Source organism: Bombus pascuorum, chromosome 12 (genome assembly GCF_905332965.1).
Source record: "Bombus pascuorum chromosome 12, iyBomPasc1.1, whole genome shotgun sequence".
Lineage (NCBI taxonomy): Eukaryota > Metazoa > Arthropoda > Insecta > Hymenoptera > Apidae > Bombus > Bombus pascuorum.
In genome coordinates, this window is record NC_083499.1 from 6406275 (window position 1) to 6433624 (window position 27350).

The 27350-nt window shown below is 33.8% G+C and overlaps 9 protein-coding genes and 1 long non-coding RNA gene across 12 annotated transcripts; 6 read left to right on the forward strand and 4 right to left on the reverse strand.

Moving 5' to 3' along the window:
- Positions 1-75: 75 nt before the first annotated feature.
- Positions 76-1501, reverse strand: LOC132912831 (uncharacterized). Its single transcript, XM_060970616.1, has 3 exons — positions 1285-1501; positions 1142-1180; positions 76-801 (listed from the first exon to the last, which is right to left on the reverse strand). Exons 2-3 carry the CDS (start codon positions 1146-1148, stop codon positions 197-199), a joined length of 612 nt encoding a protein of 203 aa, XP_060826599.1. The 5' UTR covers positions 1149-1180; positions 1285-1501; the 3' UTR covers positions 76-196.
- Positions 1502-1892: 391 nt separating this feature from the next.
- LOC132912824 (pre-mRNA-splicing factor ISY1 homolog) lies at positions 1893-3554 on the forward strand. The gene is made up of 4 exons (XM_060970601.1): positions 1893-2142; positions 2225-2247; positions 2338-2656; positions 2750-3554. The coding sequence occupies exons 1-4, from the start codon at positions 2140-2142 to the stop codon at positions 3116-3118; spliced, it is 714 nt and encodes a 237-aa protein (XP_060826584.1). The 5' UTR covers positions 1893-2139; the 3' UTR covers positions 3119-3554.
- A 511-nt stretch (positions 3555-4065) lies between these two features.
- On the reverse strand, positions 4066-9636 carry LOC132912799 (synaptotagmin-14). Of its 2 annotated transcripts, XR_009659271.1 has the most exons (9): positions 9375-9636; positions 8076-8264; positions 7723-7857; positions 7587-7645; positions 7141-7317; positions 6750-7070; positions 6271-6654; positions 5573-6156; positions 4066-5269 (listed from the first exon to the last, which is right to left on the reverse strand). XR_009659271.1 is itself a non-coding variant. In XM_060970556.1 (8 exons), the coding sequence occupies exons 1-8, from the start codon at positions 9406-9408 to the stop codon at positions 5944-5946; spliced, it is 1512 nt and encodes a 503-aa protein (XP_060826539.1). In that variant the 5' UTR covers positions 9409-9636; the 3' UTR covers positions 4066-5943. The 2 variants fall into 2 exon arrangements, 1 of the variants encoding a protein (XP_060826539.1); XM_060970556.1 differs by having other exon boundaries at positions 4066-6156.
- Positions 9637-9932: 296 nt separating this feature from the next.
- Positions 9933-12239, forward strand: LOC132912819 (probable cardiolipin synthase (CMP-forming)). 2 transcript variants are annotated; one of them, XM_060970593.1, is made up of 4 exons: positions 9933-10221; positions 11091-11432; positions 11508-11765; positions 11839-12239. In XM_060970593.1, exons 2-4 carry the CDS (start codon positions 11103-11105, stop codon positions 12103-12105), a joined length of 855 nt encoding a protein of 284 aa, XP_060826576.1. In that variant the 5' UTR covers positions 9933-10221; positions 11091-11102; the 3' UTR covers positions 12106-12239. The 2 variants fall into 2 exon arrangements, with proteins under 2 accessions (XP_060826576.1, XP_060826575.1); XM_060970592.1 differs by lacking the exon at positions 9933-10221 and adding an exon at positions 10248-10674.
- Positions 12097-13499, reverse strand: LOC132912815 (complex I intermediate-associated protein 30, mitochondrial). The gene is made up of 2 exons (XM_060970586.1): positions 12864-13499; positions 12097-12786 (listed from the first exon to the last, which is right to left on the reverse strand). Exons 1-2 carry the CDS (start codon positions 13211-13213, stop codon positions 12258-12260), a joined length of 879 nt encoding a protein of 292 aa, XP_060826569.1. The 5' UTR covers positions 13214-13499; the 3' UTR covers positions 12097-12257.
- Positions 13500-13607: 108 nt separating this feature from the next.
- LOC132912775 (polyribonucleotide nucleotidyltransferase 1, mitochondrial) lies at positions 13608-17711 on the forward strand. Its single transcript, XM_060970497.1, has 8 exons — positions 13608-13869; positions 14050-14961; positions 15042-15215; positions 15286-15479; positions 15560-15720; positions 15796-16107; positions 16191-16575; positions 17402-17711. Exons 1-8 carry the CDS (start codon positions 13721-13723, stop codon positions 17431-17433), a joined length of 2319 nt encoding a protein of 772 aa, XP_060826480.1. The 5' UTR covers positions 13608-13720; the 3' UTR covers positions 17434-17711.
- On the forward strand, positions 16600-17711 carry LOC132912837 (cytochrome b-c1 complex subunit 9). Its single transcript, XM_060970623.1, has 2 exons — positions 16600-17117; positions 17402-17711. The coding sequence occupies exons 1-2, from the start codon at positions 16980-16982 to the stop codon at positions 17534-17536; spliced, it is 273 nt and encodes a 90-aa protein (XP_060826606.1). The 5' UTR covers positions 16600-16979; the 3' UTR covers positions 17537-17711.
- On the reverse strand, positions 17144-17736 carry LOC132912850 (uncharacterized). The gene is made up of 2 exons (XR_009659289.1): positions 17604-17736; positions 17144-17474 (listed from the first exon to the last, which is right to left on the reverse strand). It is a non-coding gene; the product is annotated as an uncharacterized LOC132912850 (long non-coding RNA).
- A 795-nt stretch (positions 17737-18531) lies between these two features.
- LOC132912756 (toll-like receptor 8) lies at positions 18532-23312 on the forward strand. Its single transcript, XM_060970448.1, has 4 exons — positions 18532-18818; positions 19645-20985; positions 21710-21827; positions 21894-23312. The coding sequence occupies exons 2-4, from the start codon at positions 19655-19657 to the stop codon at positions 23175-23177; spliced, it is 2733 nt and encodes a 910-aa protein (XP_060826431.1). The 5' UTR covers positions 18532-18818; positions 19645-19654; the 3' UTR covers positions 23178-23312.
- Positions 23313-23686: 374 nt separating this feature from the next.
- Positions 23687-27197, forward strand: LOC132912389 (chaoptin-like). The gene is made up of 4 exons (XM_060969765.1): positions 23687-24369; positions 24951-25203; positions 25316-26697; positions 26982-27197. The coding sequence occupies exon 3, from the start codon at positions 25316-25318 to the stop codon at positions 26633-26635; it is 1320 nt and encodes a 439-aa protein (XP_060825748.1). The 5' UTR covers positions 23687-24369; positions 24951-25203; the 3' UTR covers positions 26636-26697; positions 26982-27197.
- The last annotated feature ends 153 nt before the right edge of the window (positions 27198-27350 follow it).

Below are 27350 nucleotides of genomic sequence, written 5' to 3' on the forward strand. Positions count from 1 at the left end.
GAGAAAACTATTTATTTGTATATCGTTTCATATATATGTATAATGTCTTAAATCTTAAGAAAAACTTCAATCTCATTGTATAGGGACAATTTTTATTTCTATTGATAATGCAAAGGATGTCAAAAATATTACAATATACGACAAAACTATTGCTGATAATTAAAACTGAATTAAGAAAGCAATAGTATAAGGGAACTTAAAAATACTTCTTCAATTCTGATTCCATTTCAAGAGGACTGGTAGTTGGTGCGTGTCTGGCAACAACTTGTCCTTCTTTGTTAATGATGAATTTAGTAAAGTTCCATTTGATGCTATCAGTTATGAATCCACCTGCCTGTGTCTTCAACCATTTCCATAATGGATGCGCATTATCTCCGTTAACATCAATTTTTTGAAACAGATCAAAAGTAACATTATATTTTTTGACAAAATTTAAGATTTCTGTAGAATTGCCTGGTTCTTGGCCACCAAACTGATTTGATGGGAATGCTAGAATCCTTAAACCTTCCACCTTACTGTACTTTTCATACAATTGTACTAGTTCTTTATAATGTGTATCTGTAAATCCACAGTTGCTAGCAACATTAACAATTATACAAACATGCCCACGATATTTATTCAGCATAACTTCCTTTCCATGTATATCTGTAGCATGAAAGTCATAAATGGAAGGAGCTGATTCCCAATCTTTGTCTTGATTAAAAGAAGCTGTAGTTGTAGCAATACATTGTTCTTCTTTATTGTCTTCGCAATTCTGTGCTATCACTCCGTAAAAGCACAGAACTGTTAAAAATACCAATTCTACAAAAAAAGAAAGAAACTTGATTAGTAAGTTATTTAAAGAATCTAAAATGTAAAAACTGTTATAAAAAATAGCACTGTTCTGTTAACGTTTCTTAATATATTTTTTAATAAATATCTACTGTTTCTTAAAATTAAAACTGATTTCAAACTACCTTAAAAAGCCAAAACAAAAGCAAATAAACAAATTCACGCGACTCCGTGTCTTCTACGCTACATAATACCTAATCAAATATCTCGAAATGTTCACTAAGTATCATTAAATTAGCATTAAAAGGTTAATCTTCAACGTTATTTCTAATCAAAATATTCAAAATGATATTAAAACAATACTACTTACTCTGCATTTTTAATCAAATGTCGTTATCCTGTATCCAGACTTGAATAAAAAAAAAACTTTCTTATTAATCTTTATCATATTATCGTATTTAATATTATCCCAAAAATATTTAAAATACAGTTGAAAATATTAATATACTTTACCTTATCACTGTCGTTCGATGGAAGTGTCCGTACTCTTCAACGCTTTGAACACAAGTGCGCCGATCTTTCCTTTGTCTAAAGTCTAGAATTCTTAAGAAACTGGAACTTGAAATACACGAACACACTGACCTCTGTCCAGTTCTGTTCTTGAATACATACATACTATATAACATCGCGGATTCTGGAATGCTAATAGAATAAAACAACGAAATTTTATTCTGCATTCATTATCCATCTCAGAACATCTGCAACTATAATATTTAGTTTAACATAGATAACTTCTATAAACAATCAATGGCAGTAGTAATATTGCACTTATAATTGTTTCGTGTTATATATTGTTTTTTTACGAATTAACAGCAGAATATTACAATTACACAATTATTTTCAATCTCCAATTCTACTAAAACAATCATAAATAAAAGTAAAAATTGTGGTTAAAACTTCATGATTTTTCTTTTTCTCTATTACGAGTTAGGCAGGCACATCTATAAATGTATATATAGATATATACATACATGCAATAAAACATACTGCACCATCTATCAAGAGGTCTTGCCGATTTATTTTGTTCGATGATCACGAACATTACGTTACGTGCAGCTGACTGGTGTGTACGCTATAACATAACCTTAAAGATACAACAAAATCATAATTTACAAACTACAATCACGTAAATGTTTATGTGATTATGCCGTACACTATACTTTGTCATTTGTCATCGACTACAAAATGAAATTAAATTTATCGTTGTTATAATACATAAGTTTACTTGGAAAAACTTATAGATTATACATATCGAAGTATTTGGACAGTACTAAATTGTTTTATTGAACATCGTTATTTATATAAAAAATGGTAAGTGTAGTAAACGTTATTACATATTACAAGAAATTAATTATATTTTTTTAATATACTTAATTAATGTTATTTCTTTCAGGCGCGAAACGCGGAAAAGGCTATGTAAGTATCATAAAAAGAAGATATTTGCTTGAATATAATTTATAAATTCTTCTGTTTTTTATATTTATTTAAACATTCGTTCTTTAACAGGACCACTCTTGCTCGGTGGAGAGCTGCACAAAGCAACGAAGGAGCCAGGAAGGAACAGGAAAGAAGACCGTATTTAGCTTCTGAATGTAGAGACTTGCGGAAAGCAGAAAAGTGGAGAATGCAAATAATTAGAGAAATTGCCAAAAAGGTTGCACAGATTCAAAATGCTGGTCTTGGGGAATTTCGAATTCGAGATTTGAATGACGAGATTAATAAATTGTTGAGAGAAAAACGACACTGGGAGGCTCAGATAAAAGAGTTAGGCGGGCCAGATTATTCCAGAGTAGGACCACGTATGCTAGACCACGAAGGTCGTGAGGTATGTTTTCAATCTTGCTACATCGCTCTATTTTTAATAATAATAAATAGTAAATAATAGAAGAAAGTAACAGGTAATTATTACAACATTTAGGTTCCTGGAAACCGTGGTTACAAATATTTTGGGGCGGCGAAAGAACTACCAGGTGTTAGAGAATTGTTTGAACAAGAACCACCGCCTCCACCTCGTAAAACGCGCGCTGAGTTAATGAAGGACATCGATGCTGATTATTATGGTTACAGAGACGACGATGATGGAATTTTGTCGCCTTTGGAACAGAAAGCTGAACAGGAAGCAAAGGAAAAAGCAATGCAGGAATGGCTAATACAAAACGAGAAACAGCCAGAAGTAGAAGAAGAAATCGAAACAACTGCACAAAAAGCAATACCGTCGCAACAAGATATTCAGGAAGCGTTACTTGCAAGAAAAAAACAAGAACTATTAGAGAAATATGTATTTTGACAAATTTTATTTCTTTTTCTTTATGTATTCAGTAACAACTATTTGTAAGTTTATTCGTTTAATTGTATTAGAGTACACTTTTATAAAACGCGACAGATATAATATAATTATTATTAATTTAATAACATTGATTAAGGTATTTTGTGCAGTAGACGTTCAAACTTCAATTAATTCTTATCGAGAAAGAGTGCTGTAGATAAAATATAGATAAAAATCCAACATTAGTCTGTTTATAATCCTCGCGATTTTTAAAGATTTTTCTTTTAATTTTATATGTATATATGTATATATATCCTTTTTTATCGACTTTGTAAGCATTGGACACTCGAGAAAGCGACACAATAGAATAGAACATCAGAGAACAAGACAATATGAATTATCGAAATATAAGAATTTGTTCACCCCATACATTCGTAATTGTCAAATATTGTTGAATGTAAATAATATTGTTGAAAAAAATTCAATAACTTCATACACTCTCTTTGTCTAATTACTGCCTTAAATGTCTTTGGCCAAGCATTCTTCGTTTCATCGCCATTGAATCACCCCGCGAAAAGCCAGTCATTTGCTTTAAAATAGTTCGATGTAATTACAACTATATTGTAACAAATTGAGAACAATCAAAGGCATAGAAATTACCCTGAAAAACCTCTACTCATTAATTAAGTGTACATATCGATCACATATATTTCAAAAACATTCTGTTCTTGCCCGCATCGGGTTCGACACATCCGCGATGAGAGACCGAGGACTCTTTACATCATTCTCACGCAAATCTCTGATCCTCGTAGTTAATATCGTGTTGCTTATAAACAGACCGTACAATATACAATTATGTTACCAAGACTCAGAAGTGGAGAAAGTATCCTAAGAACGTTAGCTAAAATCCCGGTACGCTTAAAACTTCTCAAAGCAGAGAATAATCCTATCGCTCGCTTCACGCTACGTATCTTCCTCGCTGTTGCTTTCTCTTCTCGCTTCCTGAAAACGCTAAAAGTTGGATGAGATGCATCAACAAACGCACATCACTACGATATTATCGATTATCGATGATTATGCTAAATCCGAAAGCGCTAAAAGTACGTCTTTAAAACTGCTTTTAAGAAGAGCATTGTAAAAAGAACGTCTGCACATTTGATACGAGAAAATTCATGCACATACGTAGTAAACAAACGAAAAAGAAACTTCTGAGTCCTTGCAATCGCGTTATACATTGTCTAAATACGTAAAACGAGAGAATAGTTCGAGCATGGATTAATCATCGTTAATCACCTAAACGCTAAGCTTGAAAAAGTCAAGCGTTAAACGATTCACAGCATCTGGTAATTTTTTTATCCATTAATCAGTCGCCTGCTTCGTCCGGTATCCAATTCCCTCTAATATAAACGCGTGGAAAAAACATCTCTACATAACCTATCGTACTCACACGATAATATATACTACTAGTTTAATAGTAATATCAACTCTACGATCACATCTGCGTTTACGAGGTGCGTTTTGCGAGTTTATTGTGCGTCGTTTAATTGTGAATCTGTCCTCGTATACGTTCCCCTTTATATCCCATCGATTAACTATAACCCCTCGACGCTACTAATTGATTAACCGATATCCTGTATACACGAAACGTTCGTAAAGTTAGGATACGTAAATGTAAGCACGTTGTTACACGTATCAAGAATATGACAATGAATTATGAAACTTCACAACGTGCTTTACTGATACTATCAAATATGTATTACTAAATTAAGGATATACATATATATATATGTATAAATAATAGTACGCAGAAAAGAGAAACGAATAAACGAAGCCAGAGTATGTAGGAAATTAGAAAAATTGTGTACAACCTTGATTTTCTCTCGAAACATTATTCGCTGCCCCCGTACTCCACGCAGTAAGAGGTTAATTCGTTTCGCGCGTCAATCCATTCTCGAACCATATGATCGAAACAACAAGATTCGTGGCATCGATTCGAACGAACAAGCACTGCAAATCGAATATTCCGCTGAAAGTGTCACGGAGCGAGAGAGGAAAAGTTACGTTTGCTTAGTTAGCTCGTCCAAAGGAGAACGGCTAGAGGATCGCGGTTCATAATGGGCTCTCGACTTGGCTGGGTATCCCACGACGATTCTCCGTCGACGGACACACGGCCTAAAAAGGGTGAAAGGCACAAAGTAAAAAATAAACGATTAAAGTTGGCTCAGGCACATATCGAATCGAAGTCGTTTTCGCGGTCCATCTGCTAATGTATTATACGTTCGACTTTTGGGACCGACAAAATGCGTGTTTGCATATTTGTGACGTGTACGTATGTGTGCACGTGTAATTGAAATATGTTTTACGTATATGTAAGTAGGTAAACGTGTATATACATATACGTGTACGTGTGCGTATGGATCATGTATGTGTTATGCGTTTACGTTCTTTCTCTGTTTGCATATGTAATATACATACGTAATATGTATGTTGAAAACACCCTCAACTCCGTCCGGCGTATCAAAAAGGAATGTACTTGGTACATCGATAGAGTTTTGAATTCAGAGTTACCACGTGCTAAAATTATGATAGCTCTGATTCGCAGGATCAACAGATCGACATATTGACTTCTGTGTTCTGTTCGGGCAGTACAGGCTTTATCTCCAACAAACAACAGCCGCGTTCATCTTGAAAAATCCAGTTGCTCTTCTACACGATCAGTCGTATATAACGGTACGCAATCGGGGACCGTACTTTGCACCGTGTTCTATCTGTCAAACCATATCGTTATCGTTAACAACATCGTAAAATGTATTTCCGTGACAGGAACTCTTTCGTGATCGGATGTTTCAAGGACGCAGCAACGAATGCCAGCGTTGAACTTGCGCCGGTTGTCTTGCTGCGCGCATATCGTTCCAATGTTGAAGCTCCTCTGTGCCGGAACTGTTTAATCCCAAACTGAGCCAACCGATCATTTCTCTTCCCTTTCTTCCCATTCCGCCTCTTCGTCGATTATAAACCGATAGAAAGAGAGTTACATCTCCAAGTTGAAACAGAGCAACCTAAACAGCCATTACGAGTATAACATTTAATCAGATTCCTTTCAAAAGGAGGAGAGAATATCTGTTTGAATAATATTCCATCGAGTTGAATTATTTAATTAGCTGTAAGCTTACTTGGAATATAAATGTTTCCTTGTACAGAGGATTCGGCTGAGCCCGTTTCAGACCAGTTTTCGATCGTTCCATTTCGTGACCGTTGCTATCCATGAGAGCGAGCTTAACGTACGTGTCGGGTGGTTTCGTGTCGTTCCCGCCGCCACCCCGAAAATGAGATCCTTTAATTATTTCTACCGATAAACGTCCAGTCGTCCCATTATACGCCAAGCCTATTAAAATTTCTGCCACGCTTCCACCCTTCATACTACTGCCGTAAGGAGGTACAGTATGTGACGCGTAAGTTGGCACACGTGCAGTAGGTGATGCGTATGATTGAACTGATTGCTGTGATCCCGTGGAATCGCTACGAGTCAAACTACTAGTTGTTCCCCAATCTTGTACCTATAAAAATCACGTTCATTCAAACGTTATTTTCTTCGACATTGAGGATTGGAAAAAAAGACAGCTACGGATTTTATTGCATATAGATGTTTTACCGAAGAAAAAGGTGGAGGTTGTAGCGTTAACCAAAGCGTAGTTTCAAGCTGAAGATTGATCTGATCGAAGGAGACTCTAGCTTCGCCTAGTAATCTCTCTCGTCGCATTCTTCCGCCCCATAGATACACTCTTAGGCGTACGCCCATGGCGTTTACGTCCTCTGGATTTACACGTGGAAGCAGAAAACTCTCCATGTACTGTGGAGATGTGCCCTGGCGTACTCGAGTTTTACGGCGCTGCTTCTTCGATGGTAACAGCACGAGCCGCACTTGACTACCGCCTATACCTTCGGGATAATTTCGTCCTTGCAGCACATGAACCTACAAAATAAGGAAACTCGTTGGTTTCTATTGAATCGTAAACGAATTTTCCAATGAAATTTATACGAACCGTCATCTCGCGCATCGGTGCATCATATAGGAAAGCGACTTCCAAGCTACCCACTTCTTCGGTGATGGTACCCATTGTTGTAATAACGTCGTTGGTAGTTGAACCATTTTGCTCGACCTCTACCTCTTGTTCTCTGTTATCGAGAATAATACCAGAGGCCCCGACTTCTACCACACACTGTGTATCAAACGAAATCATTCGATTCGTTTAAAAAAAAGTTCATTTTAAAAGTATACCGAATTAAATGACTCCGAGTATCATACTAATGCAAAGAATAGGTCACCAACGACGATATTATGCGGTTAGAACATTGCGTGATAAAGTACGCACGGACATCCGACCACCGGTTAATTATTTACGCGACAATCGTGTAGATTGAGAACGCGATATTCTATCGTGCTACATGACAACGCCGTTTTAATTATAAACTTTTCATTCTCATTCACCTGTTGTTGATCGCTGGGCGAGTGTTCTTCCGTGCAGCTGCTGGAGGTAGTGCCGGCATCTGAAACGGCGATACACGATCGATCAGGAACGAACGCAAAATTAATGAAAAAGAACATAAAGAAAGGAAAAACTAACCCAGAATGGTCGGTCCATCCTCCGCTTGGATAGTCAAAGTATCCGGTGGTGGATGAGAATGCGAATTCAGTCGACGAAGGACGTCCTCTTCCGAATCGGAACTAGTCTCTGGGTCCGAATAGGAAAATGCCTTCCCTGCCGAGTTTCAACATTAAACCCAACTTTCGGTTAGGTTCGTTTAATTTCATTTCATTACAAAGTAGCTGATAACGATCTTTAAAAAGGACTGGAAGCGGGGATCATATATAGAAAAATCGCGCCTGCTTCTGGATCGGTATTACGTGTGTATTTTTCCAGCAATTTCAAAGTAAGCAGTAGAAAGCACAGGATCAGATCGTTCGTCGACAACCTACCTATGTTTTTCGCAATTTGTGAGGTGGAGCCGTTGTTAGGCTCGCAGAGAGGCACGCAAACGCCACCGAAAAGAGTGGTCGTGGATGGTGGAGTGAAGCACCATTTGCGTGACAAGTACAAGAAGAGAGCCAACAGGAGGACCACGAAGCCAGCTACGGCACCCAGAAATGCTGTCGCTTCCACAGGTACTGTAATGTCGATCGATCGTGAGAATGACTGGTTGGAACAAACTACTGGTCGTGTATATTATTTATCGTCCGACGAATGATCGATCATAAATGAAAACGAGCTAATAGAGGGAAGGGAAGCGAGATGGGAAGAATCATAAAAAAAAAAAAAAAAGGAAGAACGCGATGGAACGGGCCGGACGGAAGGTTTCGTGCAAAAAGCATGATCAAAAAGGGTACAAGCAAAGCATAAGTTATTTATTGACCACGGAGAAAAGGCGTTCACCCATACACCGATTAAATCTTTCTCTCGAACGGCGGTCGTACGTGTCATTGATGTATCGAACGCGTTAAAACAGCAGCGACACATTACGTCGTAATGACCTGGAATAATTAACCACCGCTCGTCTTATCGCGGAAACCACTGCGCGATATTAAACACCGAGTTAATGAATCGCGGTACAAAGATCTGTCGAAATCCTTTGCATCTGTCTCCTTTCGTCGAAGATATCGTTGAAATATCGTCGTAAACGGAGGCAAATGCTAACTAAAATTGTTGATTTCCGTCAACTATCAACGATAACTTGGATATAACGACATTACCACATATTCAACTATAAAGAATCGATAGAATTGTTACTCGTTGTAATTCAGTAAAAAATTGAGAGCGAAAAGAAAACCGTAGAGGAGAGGACATTATTCAAAACGAATGTATTTCGAAATAATTTTCATTTGCGCAATGCGGAAACCGTGGCATGCATTCACGTTCTAATCATTCTCGATTAATCAAAAAGAACGACGTATGTAGAACATTTTATGTAAGTACTTGGTAATGTGTCAAGGGATTACTGTCACGTCACACGAATTAGTTTTATTGGAAATTGTTGAATGATTCGAGAAACTATTAGAAGCATCGTGATGTATTTAGATGGCGAAAAAACGTCGAAAGGGGTGCGTGCTCTATTCAGGTTTTAATAACTCTATTACGATCAAACATTGTTCGTTAACGAATCGATTCACGATCATCGATATTTTGAGGTCAATGTTTCCGTATCGAAGTGTACCAGGTCACATTTGAACAGTTAAATTCGTTAAAAGAGTTATAGACAAAGTAGAAGATAGTGGACTTACCCGCCAGAAAATGGTCTGATCCTGCCAGAATCATGCTCGCCCTTGTGTCACATTAAAACCTTTTTACGTGGTTCTGTCGACAGGCCGCGACAAATCTTCCGTGAATAATGAATTCATTATCCACTCGATGTGGAATTGTCCAATACTCGTGGTTGTTCACGATCACCGAGAAGCGTGGTTACAAGACAGTCGAATAATAATACGTGGGCGGGGATGTACACAGCACTCTGTTGCTCGTCGAGTCGTGCGCCTGCAATACTGTGACCAGCTATACGCATGCGCTTCATGGGCACGCATTCTTACGGTGAAAATTTCTTTCAACAGAGATTCTCATTTTAACACAATTTACATTTCTTTGACATGAAGTTCGTAATTCAATTTTTATACATGGTACATTCTTTCATTCTGAGAATATACTTATTGATCGTTCTAGCGAACAGTTATACAATTACCTTCTACTTAATTAACAAAGATAGTATATTTTCCGATAATATATATATATATATATACACATACCATTAGATGAAATGGACTGAGATCCTAAATTTTATCTTTTTCTATTGTCATATTTTATTCCTTTACATTTATCTTTTACTCGTTAAATAAATATTCTCATCTACCGTATTCCTAATCGTCTAACCGTAATGATGCGATCATATTTGCATACACCATTTGAGAAATAAGTTAATTAAAGAACTGACATTATTGATTATGAATAAACGACCACATCATCTACGAATAGAAAAATTAATTTAAAAAATCGTAAAAAATATTGAATATTACATAATGTACAGAATAATGTAAAGTAAAGTAATACCAAGTACGTGCGTACTTCTCATAGCAGAAGGTACTGTCTACTGTAATTATTTTAATATAAGAATTTAAGCGTGAATATTGAAAAACGATTATGGTTCTCGTTATTGATAATCAATGTTTTATAAACATATCATAAATTCATCTGTTTAAAAAATAGAAACTATTTTCCTTGTTATTATGTATAATTTTAAATAACTGACGCATGCATTTCATTTTATTAGTTGAAATAGTATTAGCACGAAAGTCCCCCCTCGTAAAACCTACTACGATTTCATAGTGTTTACGATTTACTAACTTAATTTTAACTGATATGAATATTATTCAACCGGTTATAACTAACTCAACTTATCTTTGAAATGGAAGAATTAAGAATGAAAATGATAATATTAATGTAAATGTAGCTAATTTCTTTTTACTTTTACAAAAACGATAGTTCTTGCTTTTCCGTTATATTCGAAGGCGAAAGATATTTAACTTGATACAGGTAAGCTTTATGTGTTGTGAAACAACATAACCTCAAGAATGAAATCTCTTTTTCATAAAACCATATAATACGTTTTTTTACTATAAAGTTTTTGTAATTACTAAGCTAAATCACGTTTATTACATAACAGTTCATAATAAATATATTATTAATTTAATAATTACTAGTTTATTTAATAAATACTATAATCAGAAGATATTACTTTCTTCCTTAATAATTCGTTTTTAAATAATCTTAAATTTTGTAGAAAATAACATTTTTACATTAGAGACTCACTTAATACATGTTCTATGTAACGCATAATTTTCATATATATTGTAATGAAATACAAATAAACATAAAAATATGACTTTAATGACTATATGCTGATAATATTTACTATCATCGCCTTTATCATTGTATTGTTTTAAAAACAGGAATAATCAATTATGAACCAATTTATGATACTATGCTTCAAACAATCTACAATTTCAAGTAGATACTGGTTAGAAAGATGTTTGAGGCAATATTTGATGTATCATGCAAGAGTATATTCTAATGGCATTAATAATCATAAAAATTATATTGTCAAAAAGGATAATATTAGTAGGAGAAAAGCATTAAAATTACAGATACTGCAAGATATTAAACAAACTAAACGGAAAGTAGAAGTAATTATTGACAAAGAAAACATTTGGACTGTACCAAATATTCTTTGTATGGGACGAATTGTAACATCTCCATATTTAAGTTACTTAATTTTATCACAAGATTACCAGGTAAAATGTTATAATATTTAAATGCATATTTATTCATTATATTTATTATATATATTATTTGTTCACACATTACAGATAGCATTGTGGCTATTGATAATTGCTGGGTTTAGTGATTTAGCTGATGGATGGATTGCACGTACATGGACATCACAAGCTTCTAAGCTTGGCACTTTTTTAGATCCTGCTGCAGATAAGTTACTAGTAGGTACTCTGTTCCTATCTTTGGCTTGGGTAGGATTGGTTCCTATTCCTTTAACATGTCTTGTCATTGCAAGAGATGTTGCCTTGGTTTCAGCTGTTTCTTACATAAGATACCAATCTTTACCTCCTCCAGTATGTATAGATTATAACATTATGAACAGAAAAATATTTAAATGATCATACTTATTTACAAAATATGTTACAGAAAACTTTGGCCAGATATTTTGATCCTACATATGCAACAGTACAATTAGCTCCAACATATATAAGTAAAATTAATACTGCTATTCAGTTGTCTTTTGTTGCTGGAACACTAGCTGCACCCATATTTCATTTCGTAAATCATCCAGCTTTAGAGATTTTTTGTTATGTAACGGCAGTAACAACATTAGCAGGAGGTGTAAGTTATTTGATATCAAAAAATACATATAAATTCGTAAGGAAAAAGACTTCAACAAAATCATCTAATTAAATACATGTATCAATGATCACAATAACATCGTTTATTGTTTCTAAATTTATTATTCACTTTGTATAATAGACGTTATTTAAATATCTATTATGTATACAACTCAAATTAATAAAAACATTGTTTTTATTTTGTAATTCCTCTATAAAAGGAGATTACAAACTAGCCCCTAAATCTTTTACATTATATGTTTCATATGCAAATGTTTCAAAATTACTCGTATTGAAACAAACTCCAATATAATCAATTTCTAATCTGAAAGGCCCTGGCTTTTTATCAGCAATTGTAATTCCAAAATTTGTAGTGATACTCTCACACAAAGGATATTGATTTTCATTAATTTGTCCTTTTGTATTAAATACAAATTTTGCAAAAGGGACTCTAATTATTTGCCAATATGGACCACCTCTTGTATACATTACATAATGATAACAATTATATTGCGTTATGTCCAGAGTTCCTTTTTGTAAAATATTTAACATATAACATCTACCATCTCCTCTAACTCGTAAAACAACTTCATTATAACGTGTCCAATCGTAGTAGTATGGTCGATCAAAAGATTTAAATCTTTTAGCTGAAGTGATATTGCAATATCCAGCATTTGTAGTTCGACCGTCATTGGGTACACGAGTATCTAATATACCATGGAATATTCCAGTGCCATAAGATGATAGCTCTAATCTAAAAATAATAGACATTTTCTCAATTAGTCTAAACCTTTCTAAGATGTAACAGCATAAAAAATATTATATAGTTACTTAGCAGTTGAATAACCATGATGATAGTCCTTGTCAGAATTTACAATCCATTGATCCAAGGATTTTTGAGTTCCATCAAACTTCCATACAACATCAATTTCATTCGTTGTAAATTTACATGGTAATAAACTGTAGTTATCCCATATTTCTCGAATAAACAATTTACAGTCACTCTTAAAAAGATTACACGCTTTTCGTAATTTCTGTGAAAAGGTCAACTTTTCGTATTCATCAATAGGTTTATCGTATACTACCGGATATCGTGATCTATATGGTTCATAAAACGTTCTTTTAATTATCAGAGTATTCCTACAATGAGGTTTTAGTATACGAAAAATATTACTTTTCATATTTTCGTTTTCACAATTAAATTGGAACAGCAACTTCGTTAATCATCATAGAATTTACATGTATTAAATACACAAAAATTTTAATCAATGTGATGTTATCGCAGAATTTGTACAACAACTACATATTATATCGTAACTCGTAACTATAGCTTTCAGTTTAATCAAAAATCAATTTGTAATATTTCTTCTCGTTTCTCGTTTTTATAACCGCTAAATTTTAATTCTAATTTTGGTGAATACTACAAGTACCTTAATTTTTTGTAACTATTTCGAAAAAATAATATAGTAATTTGATAGTATATATCATTTACTATCAATTACGAAAATGTAGTGAAATTTGACAAATTTTATCAGAAAGGAAATATCAGTATTTATTAATAAGATAAAATATAATCATATATTGCAGTTAATAAAAAAGTTACTATGATAGAATATTTTCTTATTAAATGATGGCGGTTATGACTACATTGAAATTTTAAAACTGATGAAAGCAAATTCAATGTAAGGATGGTACTGTTTAGACATAGTAAGTTATTAAACAATAGAAATTTAAGTTTTTTATGTTGGAAAAGTCATAAAAAGAATAAAAATACATTTCAAGTTAAATTTATGTCGAGCGATGCTGTAGGAAATGTACATATAGACTTATCTAATGGGTGAGTGTATCACGTGTTTCTTAACCTAAATGTTAATAGTTGTTATGATATTTCATCTTATGTATAAATAATACAATAGATAAATAATATAATAGAGAATATATATAGTTATTTAAATGAAATATATTGTTACGTGTTTCATTCCACATTTATTATTATTTATTTGAAATATTCTTTCAGATCAAAGATTACACTATCAAGTGGGAAATATGCACGATTTACATCTGGGAGTGTTATTGCTACGCTTGGCGATACATCAGTCATGTCTACTGTGGTTAGGAAAAATGAACCATGCAATAATTCTATAATTCCATTAACTGTGAACTACAGACAAAAAGCTTCTGCAATTGGACGTATACCAACAAATTTTCTTCGTAGAGAAATAGGTTACACGGATCATGAGATCCTTATTAGCAGAATAATAGATAGATCTGTACGTCCCTTGTTTGAGCCAGAATACCGCTATGAAACACAAATAATATGTAATTTACTAGCTAGTGATGGAATTAATAATCCAGATATATTATCCATTAATGCTGCCTCTGCAGCTTTAAGTATTTCGGATATTCCATGGATGGGACCTGTAGCAGCTGTAAGAGTTGGTCTTATTGACAATACATATATAATTAATCCTACGAAACGTGATCTTCAGAATAGCCAATTAAATCTTGTACTGTCATCTATGTCCAAAAATTTAATTGTCATGATAGAAGGATCGGCAAATGATATTTTAGAGCCAGAACTTCGAAAAGCAATAAAAATAGGTGCTAAAGAATGTCAAACAATTATACAATCTATAAAAAAATTACAAAGTCATGTTGGAAAACCCAAACTAGAGATTAATAATGGCAGTGAATTAAACAATGATGTGGAAGAGTTTGTAAAAAATTTTGCAGAGCATGAAATACGTGAAATTTTTAGTTGTCATTCACACGACAAAATTTCGCGAGACACTGCCATTTTTGGTCTCAGAGATAGGATGTTAAAAAGTATAACAGATCATAATTCAGATTTTATTCAAAATGCTGCAAAAGCTTTTAATAAAATTTCTAAGGAAAATTTCAGATCTTTAGTATTTGAAACCAATAAAAGGTAGTTTTTGTTTATAAAAAAGAAATCTAATTACGATTATAAATTACTAAAAATTATTGAATGTGTGTAAATAATTTTAGATGTGACGGTCGTGCAACAGATGAGTTGAGAGATATAGAATGCCAGGTAGATTTATTTCAGCCTCTTCATGGCTCAGCCTTCTTTCAACGAGGACAAACTCAAGTTTTATGCACAGTAACTCTTGACAGTATAGAAAGTTCTCTTAAATTGGATAATATCTCAATGCAATCTAGGTATGTTATATTACATTTATTAATATTTTAAAAATATATATTCAATGTGAATAAATATTATTTTTTGCAGTGGTATAAAAGAGAAAAATTTTTTTCTGCATTATGAATTCCCACCATATGCTGTAAATGAAACAGGTAAACTTACTGGATATGATCGTAGAGAAGTTGGTCATGGAGCATTAGCAGAGAGAGGATTGCGAGCAGTTATACCAAAAGATTATCCATTTGCTATAAGACTAACAAGCGAAGTATTAGAATCTAATGGTAACTTGCTTGAATAAGAAAGAAATTATTACTTGTGGAATAGATAACTTGTAACTTAAATATTTTCGTGTTTCTTAAAGGCTCGTCTTCTATGGCTTCTGTTTGTGGTGGTAGTCTAGCATTAATGGATGCAGGTGTGCCAATATCATCTCCTGTTGCTGGTGTAGCTATGGGATTAATATGTAATCCTCATACTACTGAGTTAACGGATAACAATTACAAAATTTTAACTGATATATCAGTAATTTCGTATTGATTAACATTTGAATGTAGTTAAAAAAGAAATTAATTAATTTTTTATTTCTTATACGACCAGGGTATAGAAGATTATCTTGGAGACATGGATTTTAAAATTACGGGTACAAAAAGAGGGTTTACAGCCTTACAAGTTGATATAAAAATAGCGGGAGTCCCTTTAAAAGTGATAATGAAAGCTATCGAAAACTCACATGTGGCTAAAAATCAAATTCTTAATATCATGAATTCAGCAATATCTTCTCCAGCAAGTAACAAGAAAAATAATAAGCCTGTACTTGATACCATAGAAGTACCAGTTCATCAGAGGGGAAAATTTCTTGGGATTGGAGGCTCGAACATAAAAAAAATTTTATATGAAACTGGAGTTAATGTAAATTTACAAAAGAAAATAGAAATTTTAAAGATTCATTTTTGACAAAAGTTAATCTATTATTTTTTTTTTTTTTTGTATAGATACATTCGTTGGACGATACAGTGTTTTCTATATTTGCACCTAATCAAAATGCAATGAATGAAGCCAAAGACATGATAAATGAAATTATACAAAAAAACGTGGAACCAGTATTGACATTTGGTGACATCTATACTGCAAAAATAACTGAAATTCGTGCAACTGGGGTCATGGTTACATTGTATCCCAGTATGGTACCAGCGTTATTACCTAATTCCCAGTTAGATCAACGTAAAATTCATCATCCTGACGTACTAGGATTGAATGTTGGAGATGAAATAAAAGTGAAATATTTTGGACGAGATCCTGTGAATGGGCACGTTAGATTATCTCGAAAAGTGTTGCAAGGCCCAATTGTTTTTGAAAAAGATTTCAATAATATTAAAAGTTAATAGAAATAATAGTTTGAAATTTTATTTAAATTTTTTTTTTTAGGAATCAAATGTAATAAATTTTTTACATATTAATAGTAATAACGATACAATAAGAAATTATTTTACGTAATTGACGTATTATATAATTTAAAAGTTTTATCGATATTTTTATTAAATAATGTAAATAATATTTTGTTACATAATTATTAAACGTGTATTATTTATACATTGAATCGACTTCAAAAGTTGTTTAGCTTTCTTTAACAGTTATTTACAAATTGGTGGAAAGCTTTCGATTTCCCGAGTATTATAAATGCGAAGATTGGCAACCATAGATTTCATTTTTTCCCCATTTTTTAGATTAAAGTTACACAGATAACTACATCGAAAGTGCTTTATAGAGAGGATAGATTAGAAATGATTTCTCGTTTTCTTTATCGCTATATTTTTAGGCGGACATCTAGCTTCGTTCTTGGCATCGTTATCGCCTCGGCATTTTTTGAAAGAGCTTATGACCACGCTTGTGAAAGTATTTTTGAATGGATAAACGAAGGAGTACGCTATTAATTTTCTCTCTAACATTAACTATAAAATACTGCTTAAATTATTGGAAACTACCATTTACACGTAAAAAGAATTCGGAAATAATCATATTCTAGATAACATAACATTACATAATATAGGATTTATGTTTATCGATCGATAAGGTTATATGTAATTAATGATCCGTTAGTTTATTTCCTATAATTCGTCTTTTCTCCTCGTTGTATTTCAGTTTCCGAACTGCGTGATTAACTCCATTTTATATATTGCTTTCATGTCTATTATCTCTTTCGCAGAGACTTTGGATGCACATAAAACACAACTATGAAAATTCACTACAGACACAGACACAGAGTGATCGCAAAGGAGCTGTCGAGAAAGAAACATCAGACTTACAGAAAGTACCTAATGAGAATGCGAGAGAAGACTGAATGTTTTGTACAAGAAGGAAATTGTACGTTCGATAAATTACGAAAGACATTTTCTCCATGGAAATACCTGCTGTATATTCGAGTTGTTGAGTTTCACGTGCATTGTGATATTCGATATTTTCGTATCATAAATGTAATCTTGTTCGAGCAAAACAAAGATACAGGCAATTGATAATTCTTGGTTTTGTATTAATAAGGATTTATAATTTCTCAAAATTGCTCAGAATGAACGCTATTTACTCTCAGAAACACTGGGTTTGTAGTTGTATGACACAGCCACAGAATATATGATTATATCTGAGGAAGCATGCAGAACGAAAGCATCATGATAGCAAGCAAGGATCATGATACCCAAAAGTTATAAATCTTTTACCTTTGCGAACATACTATACATATAGCGAATAGTACGTTATATAATATGTTATTACTAAACGCGTAGAGAACGCATCTTTTGGTAGTAACTCAGATCGGGAAAACCCGTTTCATTACCAGTTTCTCGTTCACCTTGAAATTCACAAAATGTTCCTAAACGTGATAGGAACGGAGGAAGAGAAAGGTAAAGAAATTCAGGGAATCCTTAGTAAGATACATACGTGTGTAAACGTTGGCGATTAAACAGCCTAATTTGATTTTTACATTATCGTATAGTGATGTATATACCATTCTCTCCTACACAAATCTATAGATTCTACAATGTATCTATGCATATACATTTATCCCACAATTAGATAAACTGGAGCTATATTCTACGTGATTGCTTCTTTCTTTATATTCATTGTACTATACGCTGTATAAATACTTTTGAAATTTAGATACGCGTATGATGAGTCAGGTGACATTTGTAAATGTAGATATATATATATATATATATATATATATATATGTGTAATGTCGGGAAAATCCTGATGAACAACAGGTAAAAAACAATAAAAGTGCTGATGGGTCGGAAAAGTTAGAAAATCCCGATGGGCCATATACCCGTGCTCCTTTACGATACTGGGTAATTAAAAAAAGGTGTTCTTGACCATGGGTCATCCACATCTGTGGAACAAATGTGTGTGTTAGGAATATCAAAGCCGTGATATAAAAAGCATTCATTAGTCAGTTGCGACTAGAGTGACGGGAGAGTTATAGCTGGAGTAGCGAATGAGTAGCGAGTGATTAGCGAGTGATTAGCGAGTGAGTTGCGGGTTAATCGTTATTCAGGAGTTGTCGAGTCGTTGTAAGTTGTAAGTTGTAAGTTGTAAGTTGTAAGTTGCCGAGTTGTCGTGAGTTGCTAATTGTAAGTTGTGAGTTGAGTTGTGAATTATCAATTTAGTTATCTTAGTTATATGACATTATGGCATTAAGTTCACGTTAAATAACTATCGTTTCCTGTTTAAATCATAAATAAATAACTTTGTAGAGATTACTAATACAGTAAAGTTTCTACACATATGTGTGTGTATTAATGTGACAATTACGTAGTAAACTTCGAAACTAGCAATTTAGCAACTAATTTGTTAATTAAATTATTGTAGAAACGGGAAGTAATTTAGTTATTGTCACTTGTCTTATTCAGACGACAAATATTATTTATTTCAATTTAGCAAATAACGTTAAATTAGAACTTGTAGCTTCCTTTATTTTATCTATCAGCCGATATAATATCAAAGAGTGAGATCATCGTCGCAGAGATAACAGAAAAGATAGTAAATATATAATTTTATTTATCGTTAGTAATTTGTAAAGTTAATCTGGTCGATGAAAAGAAAAAAGAAATTATAGGGTGTCCTGGACGGTACGTAAATATAAACGAAACTATTGTACACGTGTATTCTTTCAAATAGCAAAGACTGTTATATAGCGTTGTCCAGCTCTAGCTGAATTTAAAATATGCTTGTCATTTATTACATATTTTGTATTTTAGCGAAATTCTTCTAAGAAAAAAATCTGCTTACTTTCTTACGATTAGCAATTTACTTTCAATTTTACTTCAACATTATTTGCCATGAATAGCGTATTCCCGTTCTTTTAATATCCTTTATTCATTTCTAACAAGAAAAAGATTTCAATAAATTGTTCCTGTACACGAGGGAAATGATCAAACATACATGTTCTACTTTCAGGAATCCCCCCATGATGAAGCTGCCGATCTCTTTGTCGATAGTATTAATTTTCTCGCCGTTGATTGTAGTTGGAAATATTATTCCGATCGACTACGAAACGACCATGAATGAGATTTGCCAGAACGAAAGTTTAACATTATACTTCACTAGTTCTACAGAGATTTATGAAAACAGTATTGTTTCTCCTACTCTAAAATGTATCACCATAAAAGGTTACGTTCCTAAATTCAAGGATGGAGTTTTCGAAAACGTGCCAAATTTGAAATTCCTTAACCTCAGTAATAATAAGATCTATTCGGATAACTTATTCACTTTTGGTAGTCTTTCACACGTGAAAATACTAGATCTCAGTAATCAAAATGTTTACAATAATTATAGACCAAACGTAGACGGCGTGTATCCTGAACTTGAATATTTGAATTTAAGAAATGCTCGCATAGACGGGTTAACATCGTCACGGAAAAATCAATTTCCAAAACTGAAATATTTGGATCTATCAGAGAATCTAATAAAATACAGAATGTCTTTGTCGCTAGATATGCCCTCCACATTAACGCATCTTGATCTGAGTAACAACGACATTAATCAATTTTCATTTGAACAAATGGAAAATCTGTTGTCGTTAACGTTAGATCGTAACTCAATTGTGTATCTTGAGCCATATAGGGGTATTGATTTGACAGGGCTGGAAAAATTGGAAAAACTGTCGCTAGCGTACAATAAGATCTCGTACATTAGCGGTCAAGCAATTGAAAAAATGTCCAACCTTCGGCATTTGGACCTTTCTAGCAATTCTTTATCGACTTTTGATTTCGATATGCTTAAATCGATGAAATCTTTAGAGATTCTTGCACTAGATAATAATTCGTTGGATCGTGTTCCCGTAACAACAAGTCTAAACATAACTCAACTCTCGTTAAATCGCAACAATATACGTTATTTAACGATTAACACCTTTTTCTATCTGCAAAGCTTAAAAAACTTATCTCTAAGCGAGAATAAAATCGAGAGCATCCAGGCGGACACGTTTCAGAACCAAGTGCTGTTAGAAGAGCTATATCTGAATGACAACCAATTAAGTTATTTACCAACAAATTGGTGTGAATCAATGAAAATGCTGCGATATCTAAATTTGGCGGGGAATAAATTCGCCTTGTTGGAATCAGTGATTTACTCTTCTAATTTGCCCGTGCAACATCTACACTTTGAACGCAACCCTCTTACGTACATCAATGGAAGTTTATTTCGACTGATACCAGAAAATATGACGATTTATCTAAACGTTAATGTAACGTCTAATAGACCGTCAAATGTACGTGATGTGTCAACTCTTGTCTCATGGTAGATAGAGTGTAGTTTTAAGGACCATGCATTGAATAATTTGTAATCTAAGAAGTTGTGATTGTTAAACGCTTCAGGTTTTACTGTATAAATAAACATATTGTAATTGCTTAATAAAAAGACTCGTTGTATATTGCTCTTTATTCTTGCCTCTTCTTTCTTCTCTTGGCATGCAAAACTCGTGCAAAATATCTTATACTGTTTCAGCTTTTAATTTTGCAGTATGTCTAGGAAAGGGTTGAAATTATCCTTCGATATCTCTTCGAATTTCATCTATTATTGATATCTGTGTTCGATATCTGTTGGAATTTCAACGATGCAATTACTCAAATCTTTGACGCTACGTAGATGTATCAATTGCTTTGACACTTCTCATCTAAAAGATGAGCGACAAATACATATTTTGCGAAAGTTATTCCTAGAATGTATAAAGTCGGTCGAATTAGTTCGGGATACAAGAAATAACGTATTCTTTGTTACAACTTTGAAGGCATACTTTGTTCTGGATGTACACTGATCATATTCATGAAAGATGACAGGAAGATCCGAAACAGGAAACGTTTGAAACGATAACGATGCTCTTTATAGACGATATATTTATTATTTCCGATTATTTCGAATATGCTGACGCAACTGTCAATCGATATAAGAGGAGGAGGCAGCTGCAAATTTGCAGTAATTTCTTGTTTGAAGCCAGAAGAAACAGAAGAAACTTCTGATAATGGTACGCATTCAATCATTCTTTGTCGTTTTACATGTTATTTCTTAAGACACATAATCATGCATCAAAGTTATCTGTTTTTATTTGTCTCTGTTCACATCGACACATTTCGATATGTAATGTAAAGTATCAGCGCAACATATTCTTGCTTATTGTTATCATTAATGTTTCCTATTTTTTTTTCCAGAAAATCATTATACTGTTGAGTACGTTAATAAGTATTACAAAATCGATACCGAAAATAAGTTGGGAAAAGGATGCGGATCGTACGTGGATCACGTATCGTAACGCGATAAGTAATATAAATTTCGTCGCATGTTCCGAAGACGAAAGTATTAATCTGCATGGACTGGGATTAGAAAAGATTCCTAAAGATCTGGTGAAAAGCAAAGCAATAGAATCAATATTGTTACATAACAATAGTATCCGAAAAATACCAATAGATGCATTCGCAGAAGCTCCTCTTTTGAAGTGTCTAAATCTCGGATATAATTATATCTCTTTCGATAATCTTGAGATAAAGCACAATAATTTGAAAACATTAATTATGGATTTTCAAAGTATACCAGAAACCAACGATGTAACAGTTTTAAGACAGCCAAAAATACGTTGTCCTAACGTTGATACATTGTCTTGGAGAGGAATAACTCACGAATTTCCTCTTTTGTGGATGGAAATATTTCCAAAGTTAAAAAATATTTATTTATCCGACAGTCGATACATCCAAATTGTTAACGAAACTGCCATGTCTTATTTACCGAATTTGAGAAGTCTATACTTAGAACGAAATTCAATTAGTGAATTCATTATGGATGATCTTGGAAACATCGAGACATTGTATTTGGATGAGAATCCTCTCGAGGAATTTTGGATCAATCCAATACGACAAAGGTTAAAAATTTTATCATTATCTAACTGTTCGTTGTTTAATATATTTGAGTTAAATATTCGATCCTTAGAATCGTTAAATTTATCTCATAATCGAATTCATGTCATACCGATAGGCGTGTTCCAACACACGTTTTTATTAGAAAATTTGAATCTAGATAACAATCAATTAACAACAATTCCTCCTATAGATCGCTTAAATAATTTGAAAACATTGTCGTTAAATTATAACTTACTTAGCAATATTACGGATATAGTAACATCAAGTACTTTAAAAACGTTGAATCTACGCGGAAATGAGATAAAGAACATCGACGTAATAGAGATGTGGGATCTGAAAATGTTAGAATATTTAGACATATCTCATAATAAATTAGAATCATTGCCTCTGAAATGGCACAAAGGCATGAACAGGCTAAAATATCTAAATTTGCAGTATAATAATTTTATAAGTATAGAAAATATGTCAATCTTTCACATGAGTTATTTGAAAAAATTGTACATAAAAAATAATAATATCATGTATATAGATCTAAATACATTATCAAGTGTGCCAAATAATTGTACTATATATGTGCTTTAAAAATGTTATTACTTTATAACTTAATAGTATTATAATTGATACCATACAGTATAATATAATAACAGTTGTAATTATTATATCGAGAGTAAAATCATTTATTTAGTGCTGGAATAAATTCGAAGAACTCAAGCCTGATGAGTTTATTTCTCCCTTCTTATCATACGTTTGCGCAAACATTACACGTTAAGGGATTACGCAAAATTATCCTATGTATATGATATTCTTATCCGGAAGATAATTTTCCTGATTCAATATTTCATCGTAATATTGATAAGATTCGTTGCTAAGAACTCTGTCGGTCGAATGATCGGTGAAAATGACGATAAACTTTCAACAAGCGATAATGAATATTATAAATAACGTTTGAGAACGATTTTGACCGAAGTACAAGAGATTTCCATTTTTTTTTTTAGAAAACAAATTGTTAAAGTACGAGAATACGTTCGATGAAAAGCTCTACGGTTGAAGTTTTCTTTTTTTTCCTTTTACCATGCTATTTTACGACATTCGATAAATTGGTTTAGCGTGTTGAAGATAACAGGCGAAACTGTTCCTTATTTTCAAATGCGCTAACATTTCATTCACGAACGTAATATACGTGTTTCTTCAAATTCGCCATTTCTGCAAGCTGTTCGGATTTTCGTTGGTTATCTAACTTTCAATTTAGCTGAACATCATTACGAAAGAGCGCTTGGATTTCTATTATCGCATCAGCCTCTTAACTCATTCACTAGAAATATGTTCTCATCAGTATTTCGTTTCGCTGCTCACTGAAGAGCAGTTGCAGTTATCATTAGATTACAGTCGTTAAAGTATTGCATTATAAAATCTGCAACGATGCATTCCAAAACGATACACCGTCGTTACTCGGATGTCTTATGGCGTTAGATATCTTCGTAACCCGAGCAAGGAAGGAATTTTTGCGAGACGATACACGCGCGATCGCAGCAACGTGTTCGAAAAAGTAACGAACGAACAGCACTCATCGCCCTGCGACTTTTTAATCGATTTCCTAAATGTAGGAGTTTATCTTTTGCATCTTCTAGACGCTGCTCCCCGGTGATCTCGTCAGTAGAAAATTTTCCATTTCTTTATCTTTCCTTTCTTTTTCAAACTGAACGATTCGAGTCGGTTCGAGATTCTTGGCCATACTGTTTCATGGAAGATCAAGTCGAAGATCAGAGGATAAGACGTGAGAAACTCGCGAGCTAATGTTAATTGTATCGAATCCTCCTTTTCTTCTTTTTTTTACATTTCCATTTACATTCCACGGATAGACCGCTGAAGTTCACGTAGAAGTGACATGTAGCAAACATATAATAAATACGCAAAATGTATCAGAAGTACATATTGTACGGGAGAAATTATCTAATCAATTTCAATTTTAATGCAATTCCGTTAGTATATTTTACAGTAGCTTTCGCCTTAGATGTCACTGTAATAAAATCGCTACTATCTTCTAAACTCGTGTAATCGCCTATCGCACAACAGTGGCACACACACGTATGTATTTCGATCGCCGATATTGCAGCAATAGTTTTATTCATAACAACAAATTAGTCACATCCTAGTCGTTATAGTCTATAACAAACAAGGATTGAACAAGCTACGATAAGCAAATGATCTAATTTCCGGACAAATACTGTATATGTAATAAATATGCAAGGTAGAAAATAAGTTTTTAAAACATACTTCTGTCCCATTTATTTAATATTTAATGCGTACTTATAAAAATTTGTTTAACTTCCGCGATATACGTAACGAATAATAAAGGAAGAAGAGGAAGCGCCACGTGGCGATCTGCGCGTAGAACAGGGTCCTCTGGAAGCTCGGTTACAGTCCTGCAGTCCCTACAGTGTTGAATTGCATGATTATCGCTTCTTTATAAAGCAGCGAATTAAAATGTTGAGAACAGAAGGTGCTAAGTTGGTGATACGCATTGAAGTAGAGAATAGAACGTTGTTCGTTGCAGCAGTCGGTTGTTTAGAAGATCGTTTCTTTTTCCTCGGCTGTCGCTTCTTAGAAGGTAAGCTCATCTTCCGAATAATAGAAAAAAAGTAGAAAATCGATCGCCAACCTCCTCTTTTAATTGACTTTTGAAAGCCAGCGAATCCTCTACCTCGTATTAACGTTTGCAGATGTTGTTCGTGCAGTGGAGGATCTTACTTCCGGTTTTCTTCAGCTCGCAAATAGCATTTGCAATATTTGCGGGTACAAAGGAAGATATGTTGCTCTACAAACATCCCGCGAAAGTTTGCATTCCGAGAACCATTCTGAACTTCAGCAATACAGGCCTGACAAGAATCGGAGACGTTTTCGCTAATACCTCGGACATAAGGGAGTTGTATCTCGACAACAACGAAATCGCGTACATTTCTGATAAGGCGTTCGACCTGATGGAAGGACTAGAAATTTTGAGCATCTCCGGCAACAAAATATCTCTCCAAGAATTGTCGTGGCTCCACTACCACGCAACATTGCGAAGTCTGACTATAAACAATAACAAGTGGAGAAACCAGTACAGCGGTGAATTCCACATCTCAAACACATTTGGATATTTACCGAATCTGGAAATCTTGTCATTAAGAGATGTCGGTATTTATCAATTCGACGTTCCCCTTCTCAAATTCACGCCTAGACTAAGGAAATTGGACTTGTCGGAAAATCACATTGGATCGTTCAATTTCCTCGATAATATACCGGAAACCATGGAGACTCTTCTGTTGGAAAAGAACAAATGCTCGTGCCAGGTTCGAAATCTTCCAGTTAACATCAGAGTTCTGTTTCTGAACGAGAACAGAATAACAGAATTGTGCAGTGTAGATTGCTCGCATTCGTACTCGCTGTCGTTAAAAGGGAATGAGTGGTTGAATATTCTGAACGTGTCCGGCAACGCTATCGACAACATAAAGAGCGACGCATTCAAGGACACAATACATGTGCAAACGATAGATCTATCCCATAATTACATAAGATCGGTATCGGAAGACGTTTTCCGGGGACTGTCTAGCCTGAAGGAACTTTGCATGAGTCATAATTTGTTGCAGATTGTGCCGAATATAGACTCGTTGAATAGTTTAAGATGCTTGGATTTAAGCAACAATTACATCGAGGATGTGACGAATTTGAACAAGTTGAAGTTCATCGAGACGCTAGAATGGTTGGATTTATCGAATAACCGCATCAAAGTACTTCCCATGATGCTAATTAACCATAAAAAATCCTTTGAATGGAATCTTTTGCTGAAAAATAACAGTATCGTGGACATCGATTACCTGTTTACGGATAAGTGTTTGGAAGTACAGCTTATATTGCATCTTCAGGACAATCCTTTCTCGTTCTTCAAGTTCAACAAGTTAACGGTACACACGAAAGAACTTGTGCTGCCTAGCGTGGAGAACAACACAATATTGAGCGAGAGTTCAGAAGAATTCTCAATATATTCTGACGAAAACTAACGATCTCGATGCCCATATATCTTACCATCTACGTTTTGTATACTGTACCAGATGATCTCGAGGTAAGTCTCGTATCGATCACACGCTCCCTCTTCGTTGTATTATTTCGTTTAAGTGCCTATGTACATAAAAGATATAACTTAGAAAAAAACGAAGCTGGCACCCCGCTGGGGGTAGCCACCCACATGCTATATTTATTTTTATTTTATTTTTTTTTTCTTCACCAATAAGATATAACACTTTATCAAATGTCCATAAGGACAAATTGTAAAATAACCAAAATAAAATAAAATAAAAAAAAAAGTGCCTATGTGCGTCTCTGAAACTTTGCTCCTTTGGTTTTTAGGATTTCACGCGCGAGTTTCTACGTGGTTTTCAACGGGGCGACTACTCTTCACACGAAATGTAGAAGAAGAAGGTTCGTCGACATCTTTACATTTTTCATTTTTATTACCATTCCCGCTATGCTTCAAACATTAACGTTATTGTTGTTTCATTGCAAATACAACGTCTTTGTATTTTGTAAACGATTGATATAAAATAAATATTCGCAGTACGTCAATCACGTTTGCGTATGTATCTTACTTGTTTCGAGTTACCAAAATTTGTATACGTACATATAGCAATCGAGAAATGTATGGAAATATCGTAGAAGCAAAGTGTAAGATCGTACAGTTTGACAAATTGTGCAAAAGATGAACGAGCGCAACGCAGA

Coding starts and splice junctions, on each gene's coding strand:
- LOC132912824 (XM_060970601.1), top strand. Junction 2,248..2,337: donor CGAAACGCGGAAAAGGCTAT/GTAAGTATCATA, acceptor GTTCTTTAACAG/GACCACTCTTGCTCGGTGGA. Junction 2,657..2,749: donor TAGACCACGAAGGTCGTGAG/GTATGTTTTCAA, acceptor TACAACATTTAG/GTTCCTGGAAACCGTGGTTA.
- LOC132912799 (XM_060970556.1), bottom strand. CDS start 9,408: ATGATTCTGGCAGGATCAGACCATTTTCTGGCGG. Junction 7,858..8,075: donor ACAAATTGCGAAAAACATAG/GTAGGTTGTCGA, acceptor GAAACTCGGCAG/GGAAGGCATTTTCCTATTCG. Junction 7,318..7,586: donor CGCCCAGCGATCAACAACAG/GTGAATGAGAAT, acceptor TTTGATACACAG/TGTGTGGTAGAAGTCGGGGC.
- LOC132912819 (XM_060970593.1), top strand. CDS start 11,103: ATGAACCAATTTATGATACTATGCTTCAAACAATCTACAATTTCAAGT. Junction 11,433..11,507: donor TTTTATCACAAGATTACCAG/GTAAAATGTTAT, acceptor CACACATTACAG/ATAGCATTGTGGCTATTGAT. Junction 11,766..11,838: donor ACCAATCTTTACCTCCTCCA/GTATGTATAGAT, acceptor AATATGTTACAG/AAAACTTTGGCCAGATATTT.
- LOC132912815 (XM_060970586.1), bottom strand. CDS start 13,213: ATGAAAAGTAATATTTTTCGTATACTAAAACCTCATTGTAGGAATACT. Junction 12,787..12,863: donor CATGGTTATTCAACTGCTAA/GTAACTATATAA, acceptor TATTATTTTTAG/ATTAGAGCTATCATCTTATG.
- LOC132912775 (XM_060970497.1), top strand. CDS start 13,721: ATGGTACTGTTTAGACATAGTAAGTTATTAAACAATAGAAATTTAAGT. Junction 13,870..14,049: donor CATATAGACTTATCTAATGG/GTGAGTGTATCA, acceptor ATATTCTTTCAG/ATCAAAGATTACACTATCAA. Junction 14,962..15,041: donor GTATTTGAAACCAATAAAAG/GTAGTTTTTGTT, acceptor AAATAATTTTAG/ATGTGACGGTCGTGCAACAG.
- LOC132912837 (XM_060970623.1), top strand. CDS start 16,980: ATGATTTCTCGTTTTCTTTATCGCTATATTTTTAGGCGGACATCTAGC. Junction 17,118..17,401: donor TTGAATGGATAAACGAAGGA/GTACGCTATTAA, acceptor TCTCTTTCGCAG/AGACTTTGGATGCACATAAA.
- LOC132912756 (XM_060970448.1), top strand. CDS start 19,655: ATGATGAAGCTGCCGATCTCTTTGTCGATAGTATTAATTTTCTCGCCG. Junction 20,986..21,709: donor GTGTCAACTCTTGTCTCATG/GTAGATAGAGTG, acceptor CTTCTGATAATG/GTACGCATTCAATCATTCTT. Junction 21,828..21,893: donor GACACATTTCGATATGTAAT/GTAAAGTATCAG, acceptor TTTTTTTTCCAG/AAAATCATTATACTGTTGAG.
- LOC132912389 (XM_060969765.1), top strand. CDS start 25,316: ATGTTGTTCGTGCAGTGGAGGATCTTACTTCCGGTTTTCTTCAGCTCG.